General features: G+C 50.3%; 8 protein-coding genes across 8 annotated transcripts; 4 read left to right on the plus strand and 4 right to left on the minus strand.

Moving 5' to 3' along the window:
* Window positions 1-456: 456 nt before the first annotated feature.
* On the minus strand, window positions 457-2,169 carry TRUGW13939_03126 (uncharacterized protein; the record flags this gene model as incomplete). The annotated part of the gene is made up of 1 exon (XM_035486311.1): window positions 457-2,169. The coding sequence occupies one exon, from the start codon at window positions 2,167-2,169 to the stop codon at window positions 457-459; it is 1,713 nt and encodes a 570-aa protein (XP_035342204.1).
* An 850-nt stretch (window positions 2,170-3,019) lies between these two features.
* Window positions 3,020-5,193, plus strand: TRUGW13939_03127 (uncharacterized protein; the record flags this gene model as incomplete). Its single annotated transcript, XM_035486312.1, has 3 exons — window positions 3,020-3,589; window positions 3,642-3,989; window positions 4,042-5,193. The coding sequence occupies 3 exons, from the start codon at window positions 3,020-3,022 to the stop codon at window positions 5,191-5,193; spliced, it is 2,070 nt and encodes a 689-aa protein (XP_035342205.1).
* Window positions 5,194-5,886: 693 nt separating this feature from the next.
* On the plus strand, window positions 5,887-8,409 carry TRUGW13939_03128 (uncharacterized protein; the record flags this gene model as incomplete). The annotated part of the gene is made up of 7 exons (XM_035486313.1): window positions 5,887-6,382; window positions 6,448-6,968; window positions 7,026-7,137; window positions 7,193-7,560; window positions 7,613-8,002; window positions 8,062-8,251; window positions 8,303-8,409. 7 exons carry the CDS (start codon window positions 5,887-5,889, stop codon window positions 8,407-8,409), a joined length of 2,184 nt encoding a protein of 727 aa, XP_035342206.1.
* A 775-nt stretch (window positions 8,410-9,184) lies between these two features.
* Window positions 9,185-9,693, minus strand: TRUGW13939_03129 (uncharacterized protein; the record flags this gene model as incomplete). Its single annotated transcript, XM_035486314.1, has 2 exons — window positions 9,185-9,293; window positions 9,356-9,693. 2 exons carry the CDS (start codon window positions 9,691-9,693, stop codon window positions 9,185-9,187), a joined length of 447 nt encoding a protein of 148 aa, XP_035342207.1.
* A 583-nt stretch (window positions 9,694-10,276) lies between these two features.
* Window positions 10,277-12,873, minus strand: TRUGW13939_03130 (uncharacterized protein; the record flags this gene model as incomplete). Its single annotated transcript, XM_035486315.1, has 3 exons — window positions 10,277-10,662; window positions 10,714-12,115; window positions 12,181-12,873. The coding sequence occupies 3 exons, from the start codon at window positions 12,871-12,873 to the stop codon at window positions 10,277-10,279; spliced, it is 2,481 nt and encodes an 826-aa protein (XP_035342208.1).
* A 914-nt stretch (window positions 12,874-13,787) lies between these two features.
* Window positions 13,788-15,970, minus strand: TRUGW13939_03131 (uncharacterized protein; the record flags this gene model as incomplete). The annotated part of the gene is made up of 2 exons (XM_035486316.1): window positions 13,788-15,557; window positions 15,620-15,970. 2 exons carry the CDS (start codon window positions 15,968-15,970, stop codon window positions 13,788-13,790), a joined length of 2,121 nt encoding a protein of 706 aa, XP_035342209.1.
* A 968-nt stretch (window positions 15,971-16,938) lies between these two features.
* TRUGW13939_03132 (uncharacterized protein) lies at window positions 16,939-17,814 on the plus strand (the record flags this gene model as incomplete). Its single annotated transcript, XM_035486317.1, has 4 exons — window positions 16,939-17,107; window positions 17,177-17,205; window positions 17,264-17,401; window positions 17,458-17,814. The coding sequence occupies 4 exons, from the start codon at window positions 16,939-16,941 to the stop codon at window positions 17,812-17,814; spliced, it is 693 nt and encodes a 230-aa protein (XP_035342210.1).
* Window positions 17,815-18,394: 580 nt separating this feature from the next.
* TRUGW13939_03133 (uncharacterized protein) lies at window positions 18,395-18,897 on the plus strand (the record flags this gene model as incomplete). Its single annotated transcript, XM_035486318.1, has 3 exons — window positions 18,395-18,439; window positions 18,495-18,512; window positions 18,565-18,897. The coding sequence occupies 3 exons, from the start codon at window positions 18,395-18,397 to the stop codon at window positions 18,895-18,897; spliced, it is 396 nt and encodes a 131-aa protein (XP_035342211.1).
* Between the last annotated feature and the right edge of the window lie 266 nt (window positions 18,898-19,163).

Here is a 19,163-nt window from a genome sequence, read left to right on the forward strand (position 1 = left end):
GGGAAACCTGCTCAGCAACCCCATGGGGTTTGATGAGCGGAGGCGAAGCGGAAGGTAAGCGGGTTCTGTCTGCCGTCTTTTCCGGCTTCCGTTCACTGGGATTGAGTTGCCCTAATTGGCGAATAACGGGGGCTCTTAATGGGTTCTAATGGAACTAAACTAGTTGGTTATAATGCATTTGTAGGTGATTGAAAAGCGGATATCGGTTATGAACAGAAGTCTAGCGGGAGTCAAGATAAATGGATGCATTCTGATAGAAACAAATTACTCAATTCTAGTACCTATGTAGCTATGTATAACTGCCATATATCTATGTATACATGTAATTTTATTATACATGCATTCTATCCTATGAATTTTTTAATAAAAATGACTGGTTTCCTCCTCTAGCTCTATTCTGTAAACCCACTTCCACTGATCTGCCCTATCTCTATCGCATGAATGATCTATTCTCGATCATGTTGCAGCTGCCTTGCTGCGTGCCCGGAAGATGTGTCCATATCTATAAAATACATATGGAACCGGTGTCATGACCAGCGAGATACATCCCAGCAGCGTCAACGCCCAATGAACGCCAAGATTTTTGTACATGGGCAGTGTGACGACCACCATAACCCCAGATGCGATGTATCGAAAGAACGTCGCGCTGACGAGCGCACTAGCTGCGTACTCCTCATACGTATCAATGAGATACTGGTAGCTTGAAATGAAGATTCCCTGTACAGCAAATCCAAATGCCACCGACGATACCAGACTGGACCAGTACGAGATTGACGGGTAGCTTGTCCAGCCCATCCAGAACAGGGAAATCGGCAGCCATGGAGCACCGTACATGGCATACCACAGTCTTTCCTCTGGTTCCGGGTGACCCTTTTCAGTCCTTGCAGCTATTTGGAGTGTCTTCTTGTATTTGAGGTACACGTGAGGGATGATGGCGAATGCAACCAAAAAGCCGATGTTCATTGGAATAAACGCGAGGCCGACAGACCCCTGAGAGAAGCCATAAGTTTGCCCATAGATAAAGTCATATCCAGTCAAAAAGCCAAAAAGCACAATATACACGACGACGAGATACATTGTGAATAGGGCGACCATGAGTTCACCGAAGAAGAGTTTGAAAGGACGAGAGCAGCTACGCAGCAGCCGAGAAGAGAGCGAGATCTGTCTGAGTTCAAAGGGTGCTTTGAATCGAGGATCACCAGTGATAGAGCGCAGATGGTTTGCTTTCCACTTTAGAAGAACAGGTGTATAGGTCTCAGGCACGAAGAGGAAGATTGCGCCTGTGATAAGACCGGCTATGATCAACGAGGTCCATTCTGACCAGCGCCAGCTGATTGCTGTGCTCTGGCCAATAAAAGCACCAACCATTGGTGCCAAAAAGGGGCCGAGGAATGATAGCGAGCAGCACACAGGGAAAGCGTATGTTCGTTCCAACAGGTCGAAGATGTCGGACATGCTCCCGCCAAAGGTCGTCAGGGGTGTACATCCGAAAAGACCGGCAAGAAAACGAAAGGCTAGTTGACCTCCAATATTTGGAGCGAGGCCAGATGCCATAATGAAAATCATGAAAACTGAAAGAGTCACCAGATAGACGGGGTTGCGGCCGACAGTTTCGGAAAATGGCGCAGCTACCAGGGAGCCAAAACCAAAGGCGATCAGGTAGAGTGCAGTAGCCAACGACTCGGTCAGATCACTGACCCCAAAGTCCGCTTGAACTTGTTTGGTCACTGCTGAGTCTATAGATGAAGCCCAGCTGACGAGAAAGCCAGTCATTCCGACAATGCCCAACGTCCTCCATTTCTGGGCCAATGGCCAGTTTCTTGGGTTCAGTTGGTCATGGTCACCATCAAACCCAACAAGGAAAATTTCTGCTGGCTCTCCAGTCCCAGGGAGAGAGCCTGAAGACACCACTTCGATGCCGGGGATGTGGACTCTTTGCCCGTTATGCAATGTTACTGTCGTACGTGGACTTGCTCCCGGTTTTTCTGAATATCCATCGTGAGCGGTGGTTTCACGCTGGGTAGCCCTGTTCTCTGTATAATTGTCTCGTGTGAGTTCTCCAGAACCTCGTAGTGGTGAATCGTCTTTATAGCTCTGTTGAGAGCTATTTATCTGAATGCTTTTCTCCAGCTCTTTCCTGAGACGTCGGTAGCGAAGAATCGACAACATTTCCAGAGGATCGGCAAAAGCCAATACTGTAATGTTTTAGCGGCGTCTAAGTCAGTTACCAAATACCAAGGCCCAGCTTGATTTTCGAAGTAGGGGGATAACCATCGCATGGCTGCCGACTTAAAAGTAGGTTGTGCCATCCGCTCAGCCCGCACTGCTTCCGCACACGTTCCGCCCGTACAACTCCGCCATCCGACTATAGTTCCGACAACTTTTGCCATCAGATTTTTCCGCTAAGAGCCTTTTCTCTTAAGGTGGAGATATTCTAGATGTCATCTCTTGTCGAAAAGTATCTTTGTTTTCTCTATAGGAAGTAAAACGAGGAAGTTATATGTAGTAGAGGGATGGTTGCATGACGGTCTCGATATGGTGCATCCCATAGCTTTCCCCTCAAAGTGAAAGTATAATACATTCTTCAGCTTGTATGCCACCTTTATATTGCCTGCAAAATTCCACGACATGCAATCATATACAAGAAGATTTAAGAGTATTGTTCGTACACGGTTAAATTACCTTTGTGTGTCTAGGCCAATAAAAACACACCGTATCTTACACTAGTGCTTAAACTAACCCAATATAGGAAGGTTGACTAACTTATTTCAACGGCCTCGAACTTTCCTTTCAAGGTTCAACTTTCAATGCTCAATTCGCTCCATATCACATTAGTCACAGGCTCGTCATTGCCAATACAAGGCCCAAGCTTCACCAAGCGAGGGTTGCCTGGACAATTGTTACAAAGCTTGTCCTGCGTTACGCATGAACAAGTTGATACCACGGTCCTTACTCCTTTAGGCAGCACCGCTCCCTCAATTCACATCATGTGAACTCGAGTCGATGGGAGCCTACGGAGATGTCTTCAAATAAAAGCGACTTCTTTCGCGACTTGGAGGAGCTGGACCAGTTGAGTGACGATACTCAAACCAACCCGGCCGACTTTTCAGCACTTCTGAAAACAATCGGTCCTCCTGCGAGCTCGACAAAGGTTTCTAAGTTAAAGAGCTTTCCACCAACTTTTAGTCGGGCTTCATCGGTACCTCAACTTCGGGCTTCAAAGTCAAGGGATGACAAACCCCGTCCTAAGACGTCTGGTGACACATTGAGTGAAAGCCAGAGCAAGAACAACGATGAAATGAAGCGGTCAATTGAATCTTCCAATCTAGGCCCACGGAGAGGCCCCAAGAAACGCCGCACAGAGTCTTCGAGAGTCATTCCCGAATCAAAGCAGATCTTCAAGGGGCTCACATTCTTTTTCATACCGAACAACGGCACCGCACCAGCTCGAAAACTGCGAATACAGAGATCACAAGAATACGGGGCTCTTTGGGCACAGACTTGGTCGGCAGACGTTACCCACGTAATTGTCGACAAGGAGCTTAACTTTGAAGAAATTTGCAAAGTGCTTTCCTCTGAGCAACTTGCTGTAAGTGTCGGGGCTTGTTTAATCCTTGTTTTCTTGCTAAGAAAAAGCACAGGATAATCCAGCGATTGTCAATCAAGACTACCCTTCTGATTGTCTTCAGTTCGGAAAACTTCTGAGTGTCACGCAGACTCGCTTTCGGGTAGATGGTATACCAGGCAAGGAGACCAAAGACGATTCTCCTGTCACTTCGACAGCAAGACCACAATCCTCGCCCATCAAGAATTCTCGGCGACGTAATCAACGCTCACCCACACCTAGCCAAGGAGAGGACAGCTTGCCCTCCGCTATACCCGCAGCCGAATCACAAACTACCACTACCACTGCAGGTCTTGCAGAATCATATTCCAGTCATGATGTTCTTGATGCCATTGTGCAAGAAGTCAAATCGGTGAATGATCTGGTAAGTCAGACGGATACTTTGTTCATGCCAAAGTCTGACTGACCGTCCACAGCCTCTTGATGAACACGATGATGAGCGCAGAGTATATTCCATGTTTCAACGCCACCCAGGAGCCGAAACCTCGGGCAACGAAGACATTACTTCAAACGTGGACGTTCCAGAATGGCAAAAGAATTTCACTTGCATGCAGAAGCACGATGGGGTCGCCGCAAAGGGGAACCCAAACACGCGAACAATCGAGATACTGCAAAAAATGGCAGACTACTACAGCAAAACGGCCGATAACTGGCGCACCATAGCCTATCGTAAAGCAATTGCTGCTTTGCGGAGACAACCCACCAGGATCAGCACAAAGGCGCAGGCTCTCGCTATTCCCGGCATTGGAGATCGCCTAGCGGATAAAATCGAGGAAATTGTCTCTACCGACCGTTTACGACGGTTGGAAAATACAGATGTTACCCCTGAGGACAAAGCGTTGCAGTTGTTCCTGGGGGTCTACGGCGCAGGGTTTGCGCAAGCTTCCAAGTGGATTGCCAAAGGGTACAGATCTTTGGAAGATCTCAAGACAAAAGCAGACTTGTCTACGAATCAGCAAATTGGAGTGGATCACTATTATGACTTTCAGCAACGCATCCCTCGTGATGAAGTGTCCATGCATGGGAAGGCTGTGCGAGATGCTGTCCTCGCAGTAGATCCAAGCATGGAAGTCATGGTTGCAGGCTCTTATCGACGCGGAGCGGCCGATTGCGGAGATATTGACGTGTTGATTACCAAAGCAAAAGGTACCATTGAATCGATCAGAGCCCTGATGCTCGACCATGTGGTGCCAAGACTTGTCAAACAGGGATTCTTGAAGACCAGCTTGGCGGTCACGTCGCGCGACGACGGATCCAAGTGGCATGGAGCTTCGGCTCTCCCGGACAAGGATGTGTGGCGCCGGATCGATCTCCTCTTTGTGCCGGGCGATGAAATCGGAGCCGCCTTGCTATACTTTACAGGGAACGATATATTCAACCGGAGCATGCGGCTGCTGGCCAGGAAGAAAGGCCTGTGCCTCAACCAGCGAGGGCTGTACAAAGACATTCTCCGGGGGCCCGATCAGGTAAAGACGACAAACGGCAGTCTGCTGGAAGGGCGCGACGAGAAGCGCATATTCGCGATTCTGGGGGTGCCGTGGCGGCCGCCGGAGCATCGTGTTTGCTAGCCAAGTTAGGCGAGAATTAAAACAAGCATATTAGGCTTTTGTGCTAGTATCCTTTCGTAATAGTAATGATATCGGGGCGTAGAAAGCAAACGGAATCAATCGGATGAGAGCCGCGGATTGGCGAGGCAAACGCAGAGCAAGCGGCGCCAAAAGCAGGCAGATGAGGCTCGCCAGGATTGTGCGACCGTCATGGCGCAGCGGTGAGGCCAGACTGGCGCGACAATGGACAAGGGACAATGGGAAACAACAAACAAAACACGGCGACGAAACTATTCCCAAAGCGAAGGCGGTGCCGGACGCGCCATCACCGCCTCGGGTGCGGTGAGCAGCGGCCGGTCCAGTCAGCGCCGGGCGCCCAGACCGCCCTTGCCTTTTTTGCCGTCGCTTCGCTTCGTCGCCGTCAATCTGCCCGTCAAATAATTCTCCTGCTGTGGCGCATCCTCACTGCTGGCCTGCAAACTCGCAAATCCCATCCTGCTCTTCTCTGCTCTTCTTTTCCTCACGCCGACATTGTCCCCCGCCTGCCCGCTCACTGCAGCGCCGCGCCATTCCTGCGCTCCGCCATCGTGGTTTTCCTTGCCCCCTCCCCACCCGAGCCAGTCTGGTCACCTTTTAACATAAGCTTGTTGTGCCCCAGACTGACGCCTTTGCCTGACGCTCAGTGACAACTGACCATTGCTTTGTCTGCCCACGATGGGTCGCAAGCCCAACCAGCTGATTCTAGAGTTTTTTACGCGTGGTCCGAAACTGGAGGACGCCAGCAACAGGTACCAGCACACCTGCAAAGCATGCGGCGAGAAGTTTCCCAAGGGCCGCATCGATAGCCTCACCAATCACCTGGTGAAGAAGTGCCAGGCCATCTCAATGTCCACCCGGCAGTCCGTTGTCATGCGCATCCATGACCTCCCCGCCCTCGACGACAGCGATCCGAACAAAGCAGCCGTGCTCGCGAGGCTTCAGAAAGGGAAGAACGCCGATATGCCGTATTCGACGCGACCGGCTTTCGACGGCCTGAATGTGTTGGCTGAGGCGTCGAGACAAGTCGGCGCGTCCGACCAGACCAAGCGTGGCCCGAAATACACCCAGACGATGACTGTTGGCGGGAAAACAGTGATGATTGATCCTGCTCTTGAGGCCGAAGCATTTCAAACGCACGAAGAGCTAACAAATGAAGCCGTCCTAGCAGGAGGTGAGTGTGCAGACCGTCATACAAGAAGCCAACTCTCCGCTAATTAACTGGAAATTTTTCAATAGTCGCTGCAGCTGCTTCCATGACCCCAACGCCTTCCGTACCTGGTGACCAGCCTCCCTCCGATTCGCCATCAATGACTCATAACGAGACCCTGCCGGTCGACGTGACTACCACTGGGACACAGTCCTCATCTCACCTGTCGCTGATAGCGGCCTCTGCCAGTGAAATGGCTTCACAAACTCTCGCCATGGATAATGACAACGCATCACTGCCAGACGGCCTCCCAAGGGTTGGATCAGCCTGGACCGATCATCAGCTATCCAGTACAGACCAGTTCCTTCTGGAGAGTTTGCAGGCATCGGATCCCTCCTTAGCAGCAACTCAACGCGCTGCGTCATTTCCTCGGCCAATTGCAATGAACCCAAATTCGCAGACCAAGGGATTCGTCAACGACTTTGGTGGTACTTCCTCCAAGCCGGCAAAGCCCAAGGTTCGTGGAAGATTCAGTCCAGACCGTAGAAAGGAAGTCCAGGAAGTGCGCAAGAGGGGCGCGTGCATCCGGTGCCGTATGCTCAAGAAACCAGTAAGTCCCGTTTTTTTTTATTGCACTATTGTTGACCAAAAACTAACAACCTGAAAGTGTTCCGGGGAGAGCCCCTGTAACACGTGTGCATCTGTCGAAAGCGCCCGGCTATGGAAACAGCCATGTATCCGCACTCGCCTTGTCGACGAATTCGAACTTTACAGTGCCGGTAAGAAAGAAGCCATTATCTCTGCCCAAGGTAGTCTCTCGCTTACTCGACACAGGACTCCATACAACCCTAGCATACCACGACGTAAATGCTACCAAAGCACAATGCCAATTTGACCACTTCCTTGGGCGCATCGAGGCTACCCATTTTGACGATAGTCTTTTTTTCGCGACTTTTACAGGTAGCTTGGGCCGCAAGACCAATCTACCAACTCTTGATCCTCAGCTGCAAGCATTGGTTGAGGATGGCCAGTTTCCGGGTTCGACCCAAGAACTGTACATGTTGGATAATGATGGGGACGATCTTCCCGGGAAAGTGGAAGCCTACATAAAGAGGATGTCGTCGTCTTTCATCGAAGAAGAGCGGTCCATATTTATGAAGCAGACTCTGATTTTGGCTACGCAGCTGGCTCATGAAAAAAAGGTAAGCTTCTTGGCTCGTACAAAATTTCGATAATATTAACGAGCTTCCTTAGGACATGCTCCTCGAGCGTGTATTAGAGCTATGGCACTCAACCCACGTTCTTGTCGACTCCGAGTTGGAATGGAAGCTGTTTTCCAATTCCACATTGCCGCCAACACCAGCCAACACCTTGGCTCCGTCAACTGACGACGGTCGGGTGCCAATTGACCGCAATGTCAATACAGAAAACTATAACCTTTTGTGCAGCCAGCTGCGGGGAGCCGTCGAAAAACGGGCAGGCCACCTCAGTAAGATTGTGATGAACGAGTTGGAGCGCCGCCTCCTCCAGCGTCATCATAGTGGCTGGTTCGAGACCTTTTTGGTTTCCATAATTCTTCTCAACTGTGTGGAGCGCGTTTGCTGGCTGTTCACAACCTGGGAAGATGAAGCTTTTGTGGGACGCGTAAGTTTCAGATGAGCTAATTGTTTCTGTTTCTCACTGTTCTGACGATTATTGGATAGTGGCCCCTCGACAAACGCCCGCAACAATACGCCAGCCAGGGAGGCAGGTTTTCCGACATCCTTCATATGCTTTTGCGAATGCGCAGTCTCCCTCCAAGGACCGTTGTCAACCCAGAAACTGGTCTTCTCAAAGCCGCGGAGAATAGTGACCCCAATGCTGCCGTGTGGTTCGACAACATTCAGCTTTCGCGTGAGTTTATTTCGGCTTCCATCTGTTAGATCTAGATTCTAATAGCAGCAGCTATGTACCTGGAACAGCGTCGGAATGCCGAGTTTAACCCGGCAGACTCGCGCTCCTTCGAGTTAAAGCATGCGTCAAAAATTCTTTTACCGCCCCCGACACTCTAAACCCGTTTATCATTACGATTACGCTCACGCAATCCCAAATTAAATGTTCATGAATTGACGACCACGATAATTTTTTTCCTAAAAAAGAGGACTTTCCCCCTCCCCTTTCTGTCTACGTCTGTTTTCTTAATTAGTGCAAACTTTTGTTCCCTGTATGACCCTTGCGCCCAAGGCTTGATGGCGTTTATTTGGCCTTCAAGTGGGTGGCTATCTGAATTGTTTTCTGCAACTAGACGGGTCTGGGCGTTTAATAGTCGTTGTAATTGTCATTTTGCGGTTGTTGAACAATTCGACCAAAACAAATATCTTGCTTTTGGGTTTACAGTCAAATACTAAGCATAAGTGTGTCTCCAGATCATTCGAAATGATAAGAATATTTCATGTCAATGTGCACGCGAGCTTAGTTTGATTGACAGGCGGTCGATTTGACGCCTTCAGGACATTATTTTACCAGCATTGGGGAAGGAAGAACTGCTCCCCTTGCCATATTCTCTCATAAGGGCCAGTGGTGGGGCCGCTAAACGAACGGCGGAACTGAGAAGATCTATATTTACGGAATGCACGAGAACTATCTTGTTTGGAGAGAATACTAGCAGGTCAATGATATAGAGGTCAGTCAGACACTTTGCAAGATAGTTCAAATTGTTATGGCTAAGACATACATGTAGAACTTCCCAGTTGTAGATCAAGAAGATCAACATTCGGAGAAGCGAATCACATTAAAAAAAAAAAAAAAAAAACCACGAAAAAGCTATTTATACACAATGAACCCTGTTCATTTGTTTGTGCTATCCGATGACTGGTCTCTGATCTGCTCTAAAACAACTGCATAAAACTTTCCATCCTCGCTTACATCACGGTATGGCCCAGCAGCAACAACAGCCCTAATTTTCAGTCAGCATTGCACATTTAGAAAAGAAAGAAGAAAAGAAAAGAAATAACAAACCAATTCTTATACCGCGGAGAATTAAAAATCTCGGTAAACGACTTGATCACTTTCAGAGGCAAGTTCGACACTGTCGTCGAACAGTCCGGGAAATAAGGACCGGGGCCCGCAATGGGAAGCCCAAGAGTGTTGATTGGTACATATGCGGATTCAAGAGCTGGCGATTTCGTCTCTTGAAGGATGAGGAGGCGTTTCGGGCGTTGTTGGTGATTTTGTTGTTGCTGCTGCTGCTGCTGCGGCTGGAGCAGATTCTGTGGGGTTGGAGAAGCAGCGAAAGGGGCATGTGGAGATGAAGGACCCTTTTGCGGTGTCATATTTACGGGACTTGGCATGGCCATTTTGGTTTGTTCTTTCTTCAATGTTTGCGTTTGTTGTGTCTCTGGTCTTTTTTGATGTTGAGATAACCCGAAGGGGCCGAGGCGGGGCAGAGATAAAATCTGTCTCTGGACGATACAAACTGACAGAGAGACCCGCGGATGGGAATAAGAGAAGGCTGATTGTCACAAAATCAAGACGAGTATAGTATCCAACCTGAACAGTCTGAATAAAAAGGATGTCGGATCTGCCTCAACCTTTTGTTTGTCCCCTGATTAAGCTCTGGCGTGGTGGGGCTCAAGCTGCTGCAGCCGCCGCCACGAGGCGCTAGTCTAATTCGACTCTACAGTAAAGGAGTAGGTATACAGAGTACATCTGAGTGGATTCAGAAAACTATACTATCAACGACGTACTTTCATAGATAACAGCAGGGTATTCCAAATCTTTCAAGTTAAAAAGGACATATGATATCGTCAGAAAAGGGTATCAAAAGAATGAAGAAGAATTCGGATCAACGAAAAAAAAAAAAAAAAAAAACAAAGACAAAAACATGTGTCGAGCGAAAAAAGGGAAAGAAAAAAAGGTTTACACATATTACAACATGCTTCAATCAAGCTGGCCCTCAAGGGCACGACGAGCTGCGTCGAGTCGCCTGCGCAACGTGCGGATATGCTTTGGATCAGCATCAGAGTCGGCAGCGTCATCGCTGGGCAGGGTCAGTTCCTGCAGCTCGTTGCAGACTTTGCCTAGGCTCTCAAAAAGTTGCTCCAGAACACGGGTGTCGTCCGTGTTCAAGCTCGACGGCGGTCGAGAAGACGTGTTAGAAAGCGACGACATGAACGCGTCGACTGGTGTTGTGGATTGCTCGCGAGCTGCAGACCCCGGCGGCGTCAAAATGCCGTCCCCCCGAATCGCCTTGCTTTCTTGGTTGCGTGGTTCGTTGGGCCTGCTTACCACTGTTGCTCTGCGGCTTTGAACGGGTGTGACTACATCTGGATCAATATTAGTGATGCGAACACAATCGCTAACTACTGTTTGCTTACCATCTTCGTTCTCATCCCAGGCAAGTGCCCGGTCTATTTCGTGTTGACCGTCCTCATCATCATCGTCGTCTTCATAGTCAGAGTAGGCATTTTCGGTGGCTGTGGCGAATGTGGCGAGGGTAGACACAGAATCTCCACTGCCGTTACGACCGTGTTTCATTCCTCGCTCTTGGGGTGGTCTCGTCGTTTCCGTTGAGCCCGTAGAGCCATGGCTGCGTCGTCGCATTGATTGAGAGTAGGAACCAAGAGCACTGTGGAGATAAAAGTTCTCATAATCGAAAGCATCTTCACGCTCTTCGTGAGGGGTTGCTTCCGGCGCAGATTCGGAGGGGAAATCCTGAAATTCATCTTCATCATCAAATGGTTCGTTCAGGATTCTGTCCAAAGCTTCCCGGTCGATTTCGTCGTCGTAGTCACCTTCTTCGGCATCCTCATAGGTGCTATACATGGATTGAGTGTCGTCTCCGATGTCGAAATCATAGTCCGGTGCCCGATGGTCGGTGTGCGCGCTTTCTTCTGCCGCACCGTTTGCGAAACCATCTGCATGATGCCTTTCTTCTTCCGCAACCAGATCTTGATAATTCTCTTGATCGGTCGAGTTTTCTGGGACCCAACCGTATCCAGCATTGTTACCTATATTGGGGCTCCCTTGTTGGTGCTCCATCGCGCTGGTATACCATTGTTCGGCAGCTGTGAACGGGCTCGGGGTACGCAGACTCTGCAAGCTTCGGCGCCGAAGGTTGTCCTCCTGTGTCTTTACTTTGAGCAATGCGACTTTGGTCCTTAGGCCTGCAGCCTGGTCTTTGAGATCACGGACTTGCAACTGCGACTGGGCGCGAGAGGGCGGTTTCTCTATTGGGTAAGCAGAGTTGAAGTCCTCCATGGACGACATTTTTGTCACTCTCTTCGGCGTTGATATCCCCAATCCCGCCGCCGGGCCTTCGTTGTCAGACTCGGATCCATAATAGTTTTGTCTATAATTGCTGTCGCCTTCCCGAAGGGAGTCCAGTTTCGGCTGATAAAAGCTAGATGCTGATCGACTACTACCGTTGGCGCCTGGGGAGTAAGTTTCTTCCGCATCGTACCGCGTCGAACTGAAAGATGCCAAGGCACTCATTGATCGCGAAAGCTGCAGTGTATTGGAATCATCAGCTGTCGACATATTTGTTTCGCTGTGACCCCTTGAATGGCCGGATTCTTGCGGGGCGTTATTGGCCGGACGAGGTCGAAACATCGAACTTCGGCGATCAGTTTGCGAAATCGATCGGTACAGCTCTCCGGCTGGCTGAAGATTTCGAGCCGGGAGTAGAGATCCCGAAGGTAGAGGCGATGTTGACAGCAGCGATGGCGAAGGCGTTAGGCGAATCGATGAGCGAGCTCGGGTGAGGTTTCCTTCCATGAGCTGTTGATTGTTTAGTGGACTTTCTTTGTTTTCCCGCCCCTTTCTGGCTACAAAATGCGACTTACTGTCAATCGTTTCTTAGCATTTTCCAGGATTCGCTCTGCTTCGCTGCTAAGAATAGCGGAGGAGTTCTCTTCGAGTTGGGGATCGCCTGAAACCAAGGCGGCGCTCGTCTGGGCTCGCGCAGCATCTATACTACTCTGGCTCGTATAGCTATTGTGCTTGGAATCCGGGCGAGCTCCATTTTGCGCAGCGCGATGCGCACTGCCCGCGCTGAGGGTTGAACTTGACGCGGTGCTGCAAGAATCTGTTTCCCTGTCCGGTACGCCTAGCGTGTTCCTTGGGAATCTGCCTCCGAGAGCAGGGGAGATGGCTTGTATGTCTTCTTCGCCAATATCAGACAGCGGCCGGCTGGGAGCATGGCCCTCGTACGTCCATCTGGGGCGAGGAGGGCGACTAGGAGCCAAGCCCCCTGCTCCTCCAGCCGATGTGTCCAGGTCTTCGTGGTAGTTGTAGTCAGAGTTTTGAGACACGTGCGTTTCCGACGAAGCGAAACGAAATGGGGGAGACGGCGTCGACGATTCGCGCTCGTGGTCGAAGGGGAGGATCATGTCAGGGTTCGTCAATGTCGGCGACGGCGGCGCTTCAGTAGGCGCTTCAGGGCCAGGGCGTTGCTGTGTGACTTGTTCGACAACCTGGCGCTTGCGCTCGCTTGTGTCGAAGCGGTTGGGGATGAAGATGGACTGGTTCGTTGCCATGGTGGAGGGAGGGCTTGCCAGACAGCAGCTAGGGATGGTGAAGGGCAATTGGGCTCCAGGTGGCCTGGCAGCGCTTGACTTGCGATCACAAAAAGGGAGAGAGAGGAAAACAGGTCAGTCGCCTCTGCAAGTCGTTACCACAGACATGCTCCCGATAACGACATATCCTGGCGCAGGTCAGCAGGTCGTGTCGCACTCGCCCAACAGCGGCCAATTCGTGAGCATGACAAGAGAGACACACATACAATGCACAATTCGAGGTGATCAGCCACCAGCGAGATCTTCTTCCGGTCGCAGAACGTGCTGGCAGGGGAAGAAAGGGCCAGCAGGGCGGGTGCTCAAGCGGCCCCCAGCAGCAAAGGCACAAAAAAAAAAGGCGTCCCTTGAAAGCTCCCCTGAAAGCGGGAATGATCTGTCGTCCGAGGGGGGCTCGAAGCGTCGACCGTGCTCCACCGGATATTAAATTTAAATAATGCGATGTCTCGGTGACAATGAATATTGCGTGTGCTGGCTGGAGTTCCTGCAAGAAAGAAATGTGTTTCCAGCAAGGGCAAAGGGGGCTCTGCAGGGGCCCGCCTTGCCTCGGCACTAGTAGTATGTCGTGTGCAGCACACCCAATAATTAATCTGTGGCTCTTTCTTTAGTGCCTAGTATTATTATGATGACCTCGAGAATAATTTACTACTAGAATGTGCACTATTCATGCTGTCTGCCAATCGGAGACTCCCTTCCAAAATTGACGTTAAGCTAAGGAATCCTCCAGGCTCCAAGGAGTCAAGGACCAGGGGCGTTTTAGATCTACAAACAAAGAACCAACCCCCAAACTCTAATAAAACAGTAAACCTATGTATGTATTATTCATGCTGATCCTAAATGATATTGAAACGATGCTTTTCCCTGAACGCGCGAGTTCATTAAATCTTCGTCAAGAGCAGTTTGGCGCCACTGCTCGCTGGGCTAGCTTTCTTGGGCTGCTGCGACGACGCCTCTGGCGAGGCTTTGGCCACCTTCTCCAACGCCTTCTTGTTCTTTTTCAAAACCGTGAGTAGTTCGTCCTTCTTCTCAAAGTCATCTGACTCTGCCAGTGCCACGACAACAAACGTCTGAGGCCCAGTCGCCCAGGCCATGATGTCGTCTTTGATGGTGTCGTAGAGCAGTGTGTGGAATCCCAATGGAGGGCTCACTTTCTCGATTTTACCCTCGGCGCTGTTGAATCGACCGCCCTGAACGAGAGACTTGAGCGTTCGCCCCAAAAAGGGCGAGTCCTGCGTCTCAGCCTTGGATTTAGCCGCAAGAGCGACAGCACTGAGAGCCGCGTCCTTGTCTCCCTCGGCGCCGAAAAGCACTTCCAAGAGAAACTGGCAGCCAAAACTAGTCTCCACTAACGACTCGGCGCATGCAGCGATGAACTCGAGAAGAACCGGGCTCGCCACTTTGACGAGTTCCTGGAGACGAAGAGATGGCTCTTTCTTAGAAGTCTCCTTGCGGATATTAAAGACTTCCTGGAGGATTTGTTGATCGTTAGCCGGGAGCAGCCATTTGACCTTGTCGCCGACAAGTGAATGCAACACTGGGATTCTAGCGTTGATGTCGTTCACCTGCATCAACAATTCTTCGTGGCGAGCCGACTCGGCCGCATCCTGGCTGAGCAGCTCTGGGAAAATGGTTTTGGAAGAAAGTCTGGTGTCGTCAACCACTTCAAACGCAGTCAGGAGGATCATGTGCGCATGCACATCGCCGGCCATCAATTTGATGATATCACGGTAGAATCGTAGGAGCACCTTGCGATCTTTGGCGGAAGAGTATGCAAGGCACAGACATGTCAGTCTTGCGCCGGATGGTGTGAAAGCCATGTTCTTGGCCAGATCGCCTTCTTCGTCTCCCTTGATCAACTCGATGAATTCACTTGCGTCAGAGCTACCCGGCTTCGTGTTCAGGAAATACTGAAGCATCGCATCGTGCAGCATCGTGAATCCAGTAGCCTTCTTCTGCACCAGCTGGTTGATGAGCTCATACAAATGTTGCATGATTGGCGACTTCTTCTCAGGGCTTTCGGCAATGATTTGAGATAAATCGGCCGACACTTTTGAAGTCTTGCTGGTGTCCTTGAAGATGGAAAACTCGGGGCCATACCATTCTCGCAGCAATTGTGCTTTTTGTTGCTTGGTAGCAACGCCACGGTAAATGTCATCGAGGATCCAGGACGCTTCAGGATGCTTGATTAGGCGTTTGACATGTCCATAAAACTCGGGAACGATCAGGTCTCGAATCTCGGTGTCTCCATGGACCAACATCTTGCCGAGCAAAAACTTGGCGTACCGACTTTCGGCAAGGTCTCTAAACTTGCCTTGGAGTTCGCGCGCAATGAGCTTGCGCTGATCAGGGCTGGCATACTTCAATGCGGTCTGAATGATTCGCACAGAGTCGTGCTTGAAAACAAAGTCGCTCACTCGACCAGTGATAATTTCGTAGAGTTCGGCGACCAATGTCTTGCGCTCATCGCGAGGCACATGAGACTTGCGACGGAGTCGTTCCCATAGTTTCTTCGATCGTGAGATGATGTCTGCATTCGGTTTGGCCGCCTTGCGTTCCTGGGCAAGAGCCCTTTGTTTGGCATGGGACTCCCGAGAAGAGCTTTCTGTAGATAGAGGAGCAAGGTCAATACAATGTCCTGGTAATTCCAACTTGCGGGGAAAACGAGCGCCCTACTGTTTTCATCGTTATTCGATTGTTCTCCGTTTCCTACCAATTCGGCGGCGTCTTCGTCTTCAGACACGACATCTCCTTGCTCGTCATCCATCTCGATATCTGAATCGTCCACCGAGTCAGAGTCGTCACTGTCGTCTTCCTCGTCGTCGTCGACATCCTCCTTCTTCTGTACCTTTTTGGACGATCCATTTTTTTGGCTAGACTTGGCCAGCTTTTTGTCTTTGTTCATCTTGCGAGAACCGCGAGTGATGCCTTTTTTCTGAAAGGACGGAGGAACATAGTTCTTTTTGCTGCCTTTTGCTGCTGAAGAAGCGGTGGCGTCCTTGACTTTGGCACGCTTGCCATCTCGGTCGTTGCCGGAGTCGACTCTGCGTTTGATTCCGGGCATGGCGACAGAGGTAGTGAGCGAATTGGCAAAGCAAGAGGAAGTGAACAATAGAAACCAGCGCGGTCAGGATTAATTCCGCTGGATTTTTTTTTCCGGCAGAACTAGGTGCCTGCCTCCCGCGGGCGGTGTAAATACAAAACGGTAGAATTTGCTGTCGCACTAGGCCATAAAGGGACGATCCACACGTTACAGTGAAAAGGGAGAGGGAAAACCTACGGCGGAACAAAAAACCAAGAAAAAAAACACTAAAAAAAGAAGAGAATGCAGTCGAACAACTCAATAGCGAGTTGCCTTGCACGAGGAGGTGCGACCTGGCGCCGCCATCGCAGAGTGGAGAGCGCCTTGCAGAATTGCTTCCCTGAGGAATCATCTCCATTGCTTAAGGAAGCCGCAACAATCGTGGTTATCCAACGAGTTGGGCTGCCGCTCCACGATTCGAACCAGACACGCTCACCCGTTGGCGCGAGCCGAACAAGGTTTCCCGCCGACAGCTGCCCTTCCACTGGGTTATCCGTCACAGATAAACAAGATTCTCGTATTAGTGCTCTATATCCTACCGCTCCTCGGTCAGGCACTCATTCCTGACAACGTCATCGCCCTGTCCACTCCACTCCACGATTCATGCATATCCATGCACCAACCCCGATCGTTCCAGGGGCAAAGCTGGTCCAGCAGGGCTTCGACTAACCTGCACCACGACGTAATCCTCAAGCCACCCCAGTCACACCTGCCCGTGCCAATCTTCCCCGCTGATCGTCGGGCTGTGCACCGCATCCGACGTTGCGATCGTGCATATCTTGACCCATCGTCTCCATCTGGACATACCGAGCCAGTGAAACGCCTCCCGGTCATGTGAGAGTGCCTTGCTGTCCACTACTATTAGAACTGGTCCGTGGAGCACTGCAGTCACTATCCTCTTGATTCTCCCGCCGCACGCTTCCTGGCCCGCCCACCTCTCCTTATCGGTGATGCCTCAGTTTCGCAATCTACTAGGGCGAAAGCCCGCGGCGCCTGACAACGAGGGCAAAGAAAACAATGCGACTGCACAGTCGCGTCCATCTGTCGACAGTCAGCAAAGCGGTCCTTTGAATTTCCGGAAGAGCAGAGAGGACGTTCCGAATGAGTATAAACTGTGTGGTACGTCCGGTGTAGCCAACCCCGCCTTATTCAAAGTATAGACAGGAATTGACAGGACATCTGCGCCAGTGGTCAACGATAGTGGCATCTACCTTCCGGTATTACCCTCTCTTGTCTAATCATGATGTCCAATTGCTAATCACGGGCTCCGCGTAGCCCTCTCCCCCCGAGAAACAGAGCTTCTGGCACAGATACCCCAATTCCCCCGCATCTTCGAAGCATCGCAACCTCGTCGACGACAACGAGCCATTCTCGATTAGTAGAGAATCTTTCGACTCTTATCGGCGGTCCTTTGTGCGCGAATATCCAGCCCCCTACAATCTATACTTTCTAACTAGTGTGCGCCGCAGGACATCTCCGCCAAGTCTCCAGTCGCCCAACCCGACGGCCTCCCCTCTCGTACCTCCTTGGACTCTCGTATTTCTCGACAAAACGGACGCCTTTGTGTTGAAAACACAGTTGAGCGACCTCAGTCCATGGAAGAAGAGGCATTTGAGGAGGTAGGGTTAGCTGACGAGGACATCAAACCGAAGAAGAAAGGCCTTTTTGCTCGCTTTGGAGACAATTCGTCTGACTCGACTGCCAATAACAACAGACCACCATCCAACCACCTAGGCTTCCGTCTCCCAGGCCGGAAGAGAGCCCAAAGTGGCCAAGGCTCAGAGCTTGGGACCTTCAAACCTGAATCGCCCGTGACAGAAGCCTAGGGCCCTGTACCAGGTTTGCTGGTTCATTGTTTTTGTTTTCTTATTTTCTGTTCTAAGTCGTTTTAATTATTCGTGGCGCATGTATGGACTGGTTTCATAAAGCACACTACCCGCTTGATAGTCGGCTTCTAGACAGTTGGGAACTTGTGGACATGCTACTGTTACCTTGGGTTCTCTGCAAAGTTTTGACAACTTTTGTTATTTTTTATGGTGTACGGGGAGAGCCGACTCCCTTGTGGTCCAATATGCACGAAACCCATCTGATTACAGGTTAACAGACTAGGGTTAATGTTGTATAGTAACATGGGAATGGTTTGAGGCGGATATATACCGCAGCGAGTGTATTCATATAGATATATATAGGTAGGGCCGGGGCGGCGAGGTGGTACCGCTGGTGGTGGAAAGAGCGCGAGGTGAAAGAAAGTGCTCCGGGCCACCTTCAAATATTGCCCCGACCCTTCTCCTCTTCAATCCTCAAATTTCACAGCTACTTCTGCATTTTCATGCCAGCATTCTTGCTCTGTTTTATTAGCCTGCCGGATATCTCAGTCTTCCCTCGCGTACTCTTGTTTTCACCATTATGGGTTTCTGGCAAGGATGGCAGTCTTGGGAGAAAATGGTCTTTGTAGGTATTCGACGATCTGCTTTACATCATCGACTAACTGAAAATTGCGAGATAGATTCTTGCTTGTGCCATGGTACCCCCTCCCGTTCTGAACGAAATGAGAGCGTCGCTAAACGATTTTACAGGTCGTCGTCATCGTCATAGGCCTTTCTATGACATGGTTTAGGAGGTGGAAGACTCACTTATACCACCAGGCCTCAACAGAAGAGGCTCAGCGGAACACCACCATATGGCGGCAGCAATTCAAGGTCGATGATGTTCCATTTGGTGCTCGAGCACTCGAGACTGGCGCCCAGGTCGAAGGTGTGTATGCCCTTGGGCAGCAAACACCCCGTCGCAATGCACCGCTTTATTACAACGCCGACTCCTCTATAATGAGCACGCCACCCACTCCATCGCCTCCACGGGTTTCTCGATCCAGCCAACAGAGTCGTTATGGGTCTTACTCTCCTCTCTGATCGCCCTTGCTAAAAGCAACCAAGCATGTTGGAGGTGTCTTTATATTGGCTTCTTGAGGACCAATTTTATCATACCAAGCATTATTTGGTTTACGCATCAAGCGACGATCGAATTGACACCACGGTTTTGTCGTGGAGGATTCGAGCAATATCACAAAGTATAGTTTATCGGTAATAAGCAGCATGATGGCATTCGTGAATATTTTCAAGACAGAGGAGGGAACTAGCACGCAAAACACGGATATACACACGTCTAGAGTGTTAGT

Source organism: Talaromyces rugulosus, chromosome II, assembly GCF_013368755.1.
Source record: "Talaromyces rugulosus chromosome II, complete sequence".
Classification (NCBI taxonomy): domain Eukaryota; kingdom Fungi; phylum Ascomycota; class Eurotiomycetes; order Eurotiales; family Trichocomaceae; genus Talaromyces; species Talaromyces rugulosus.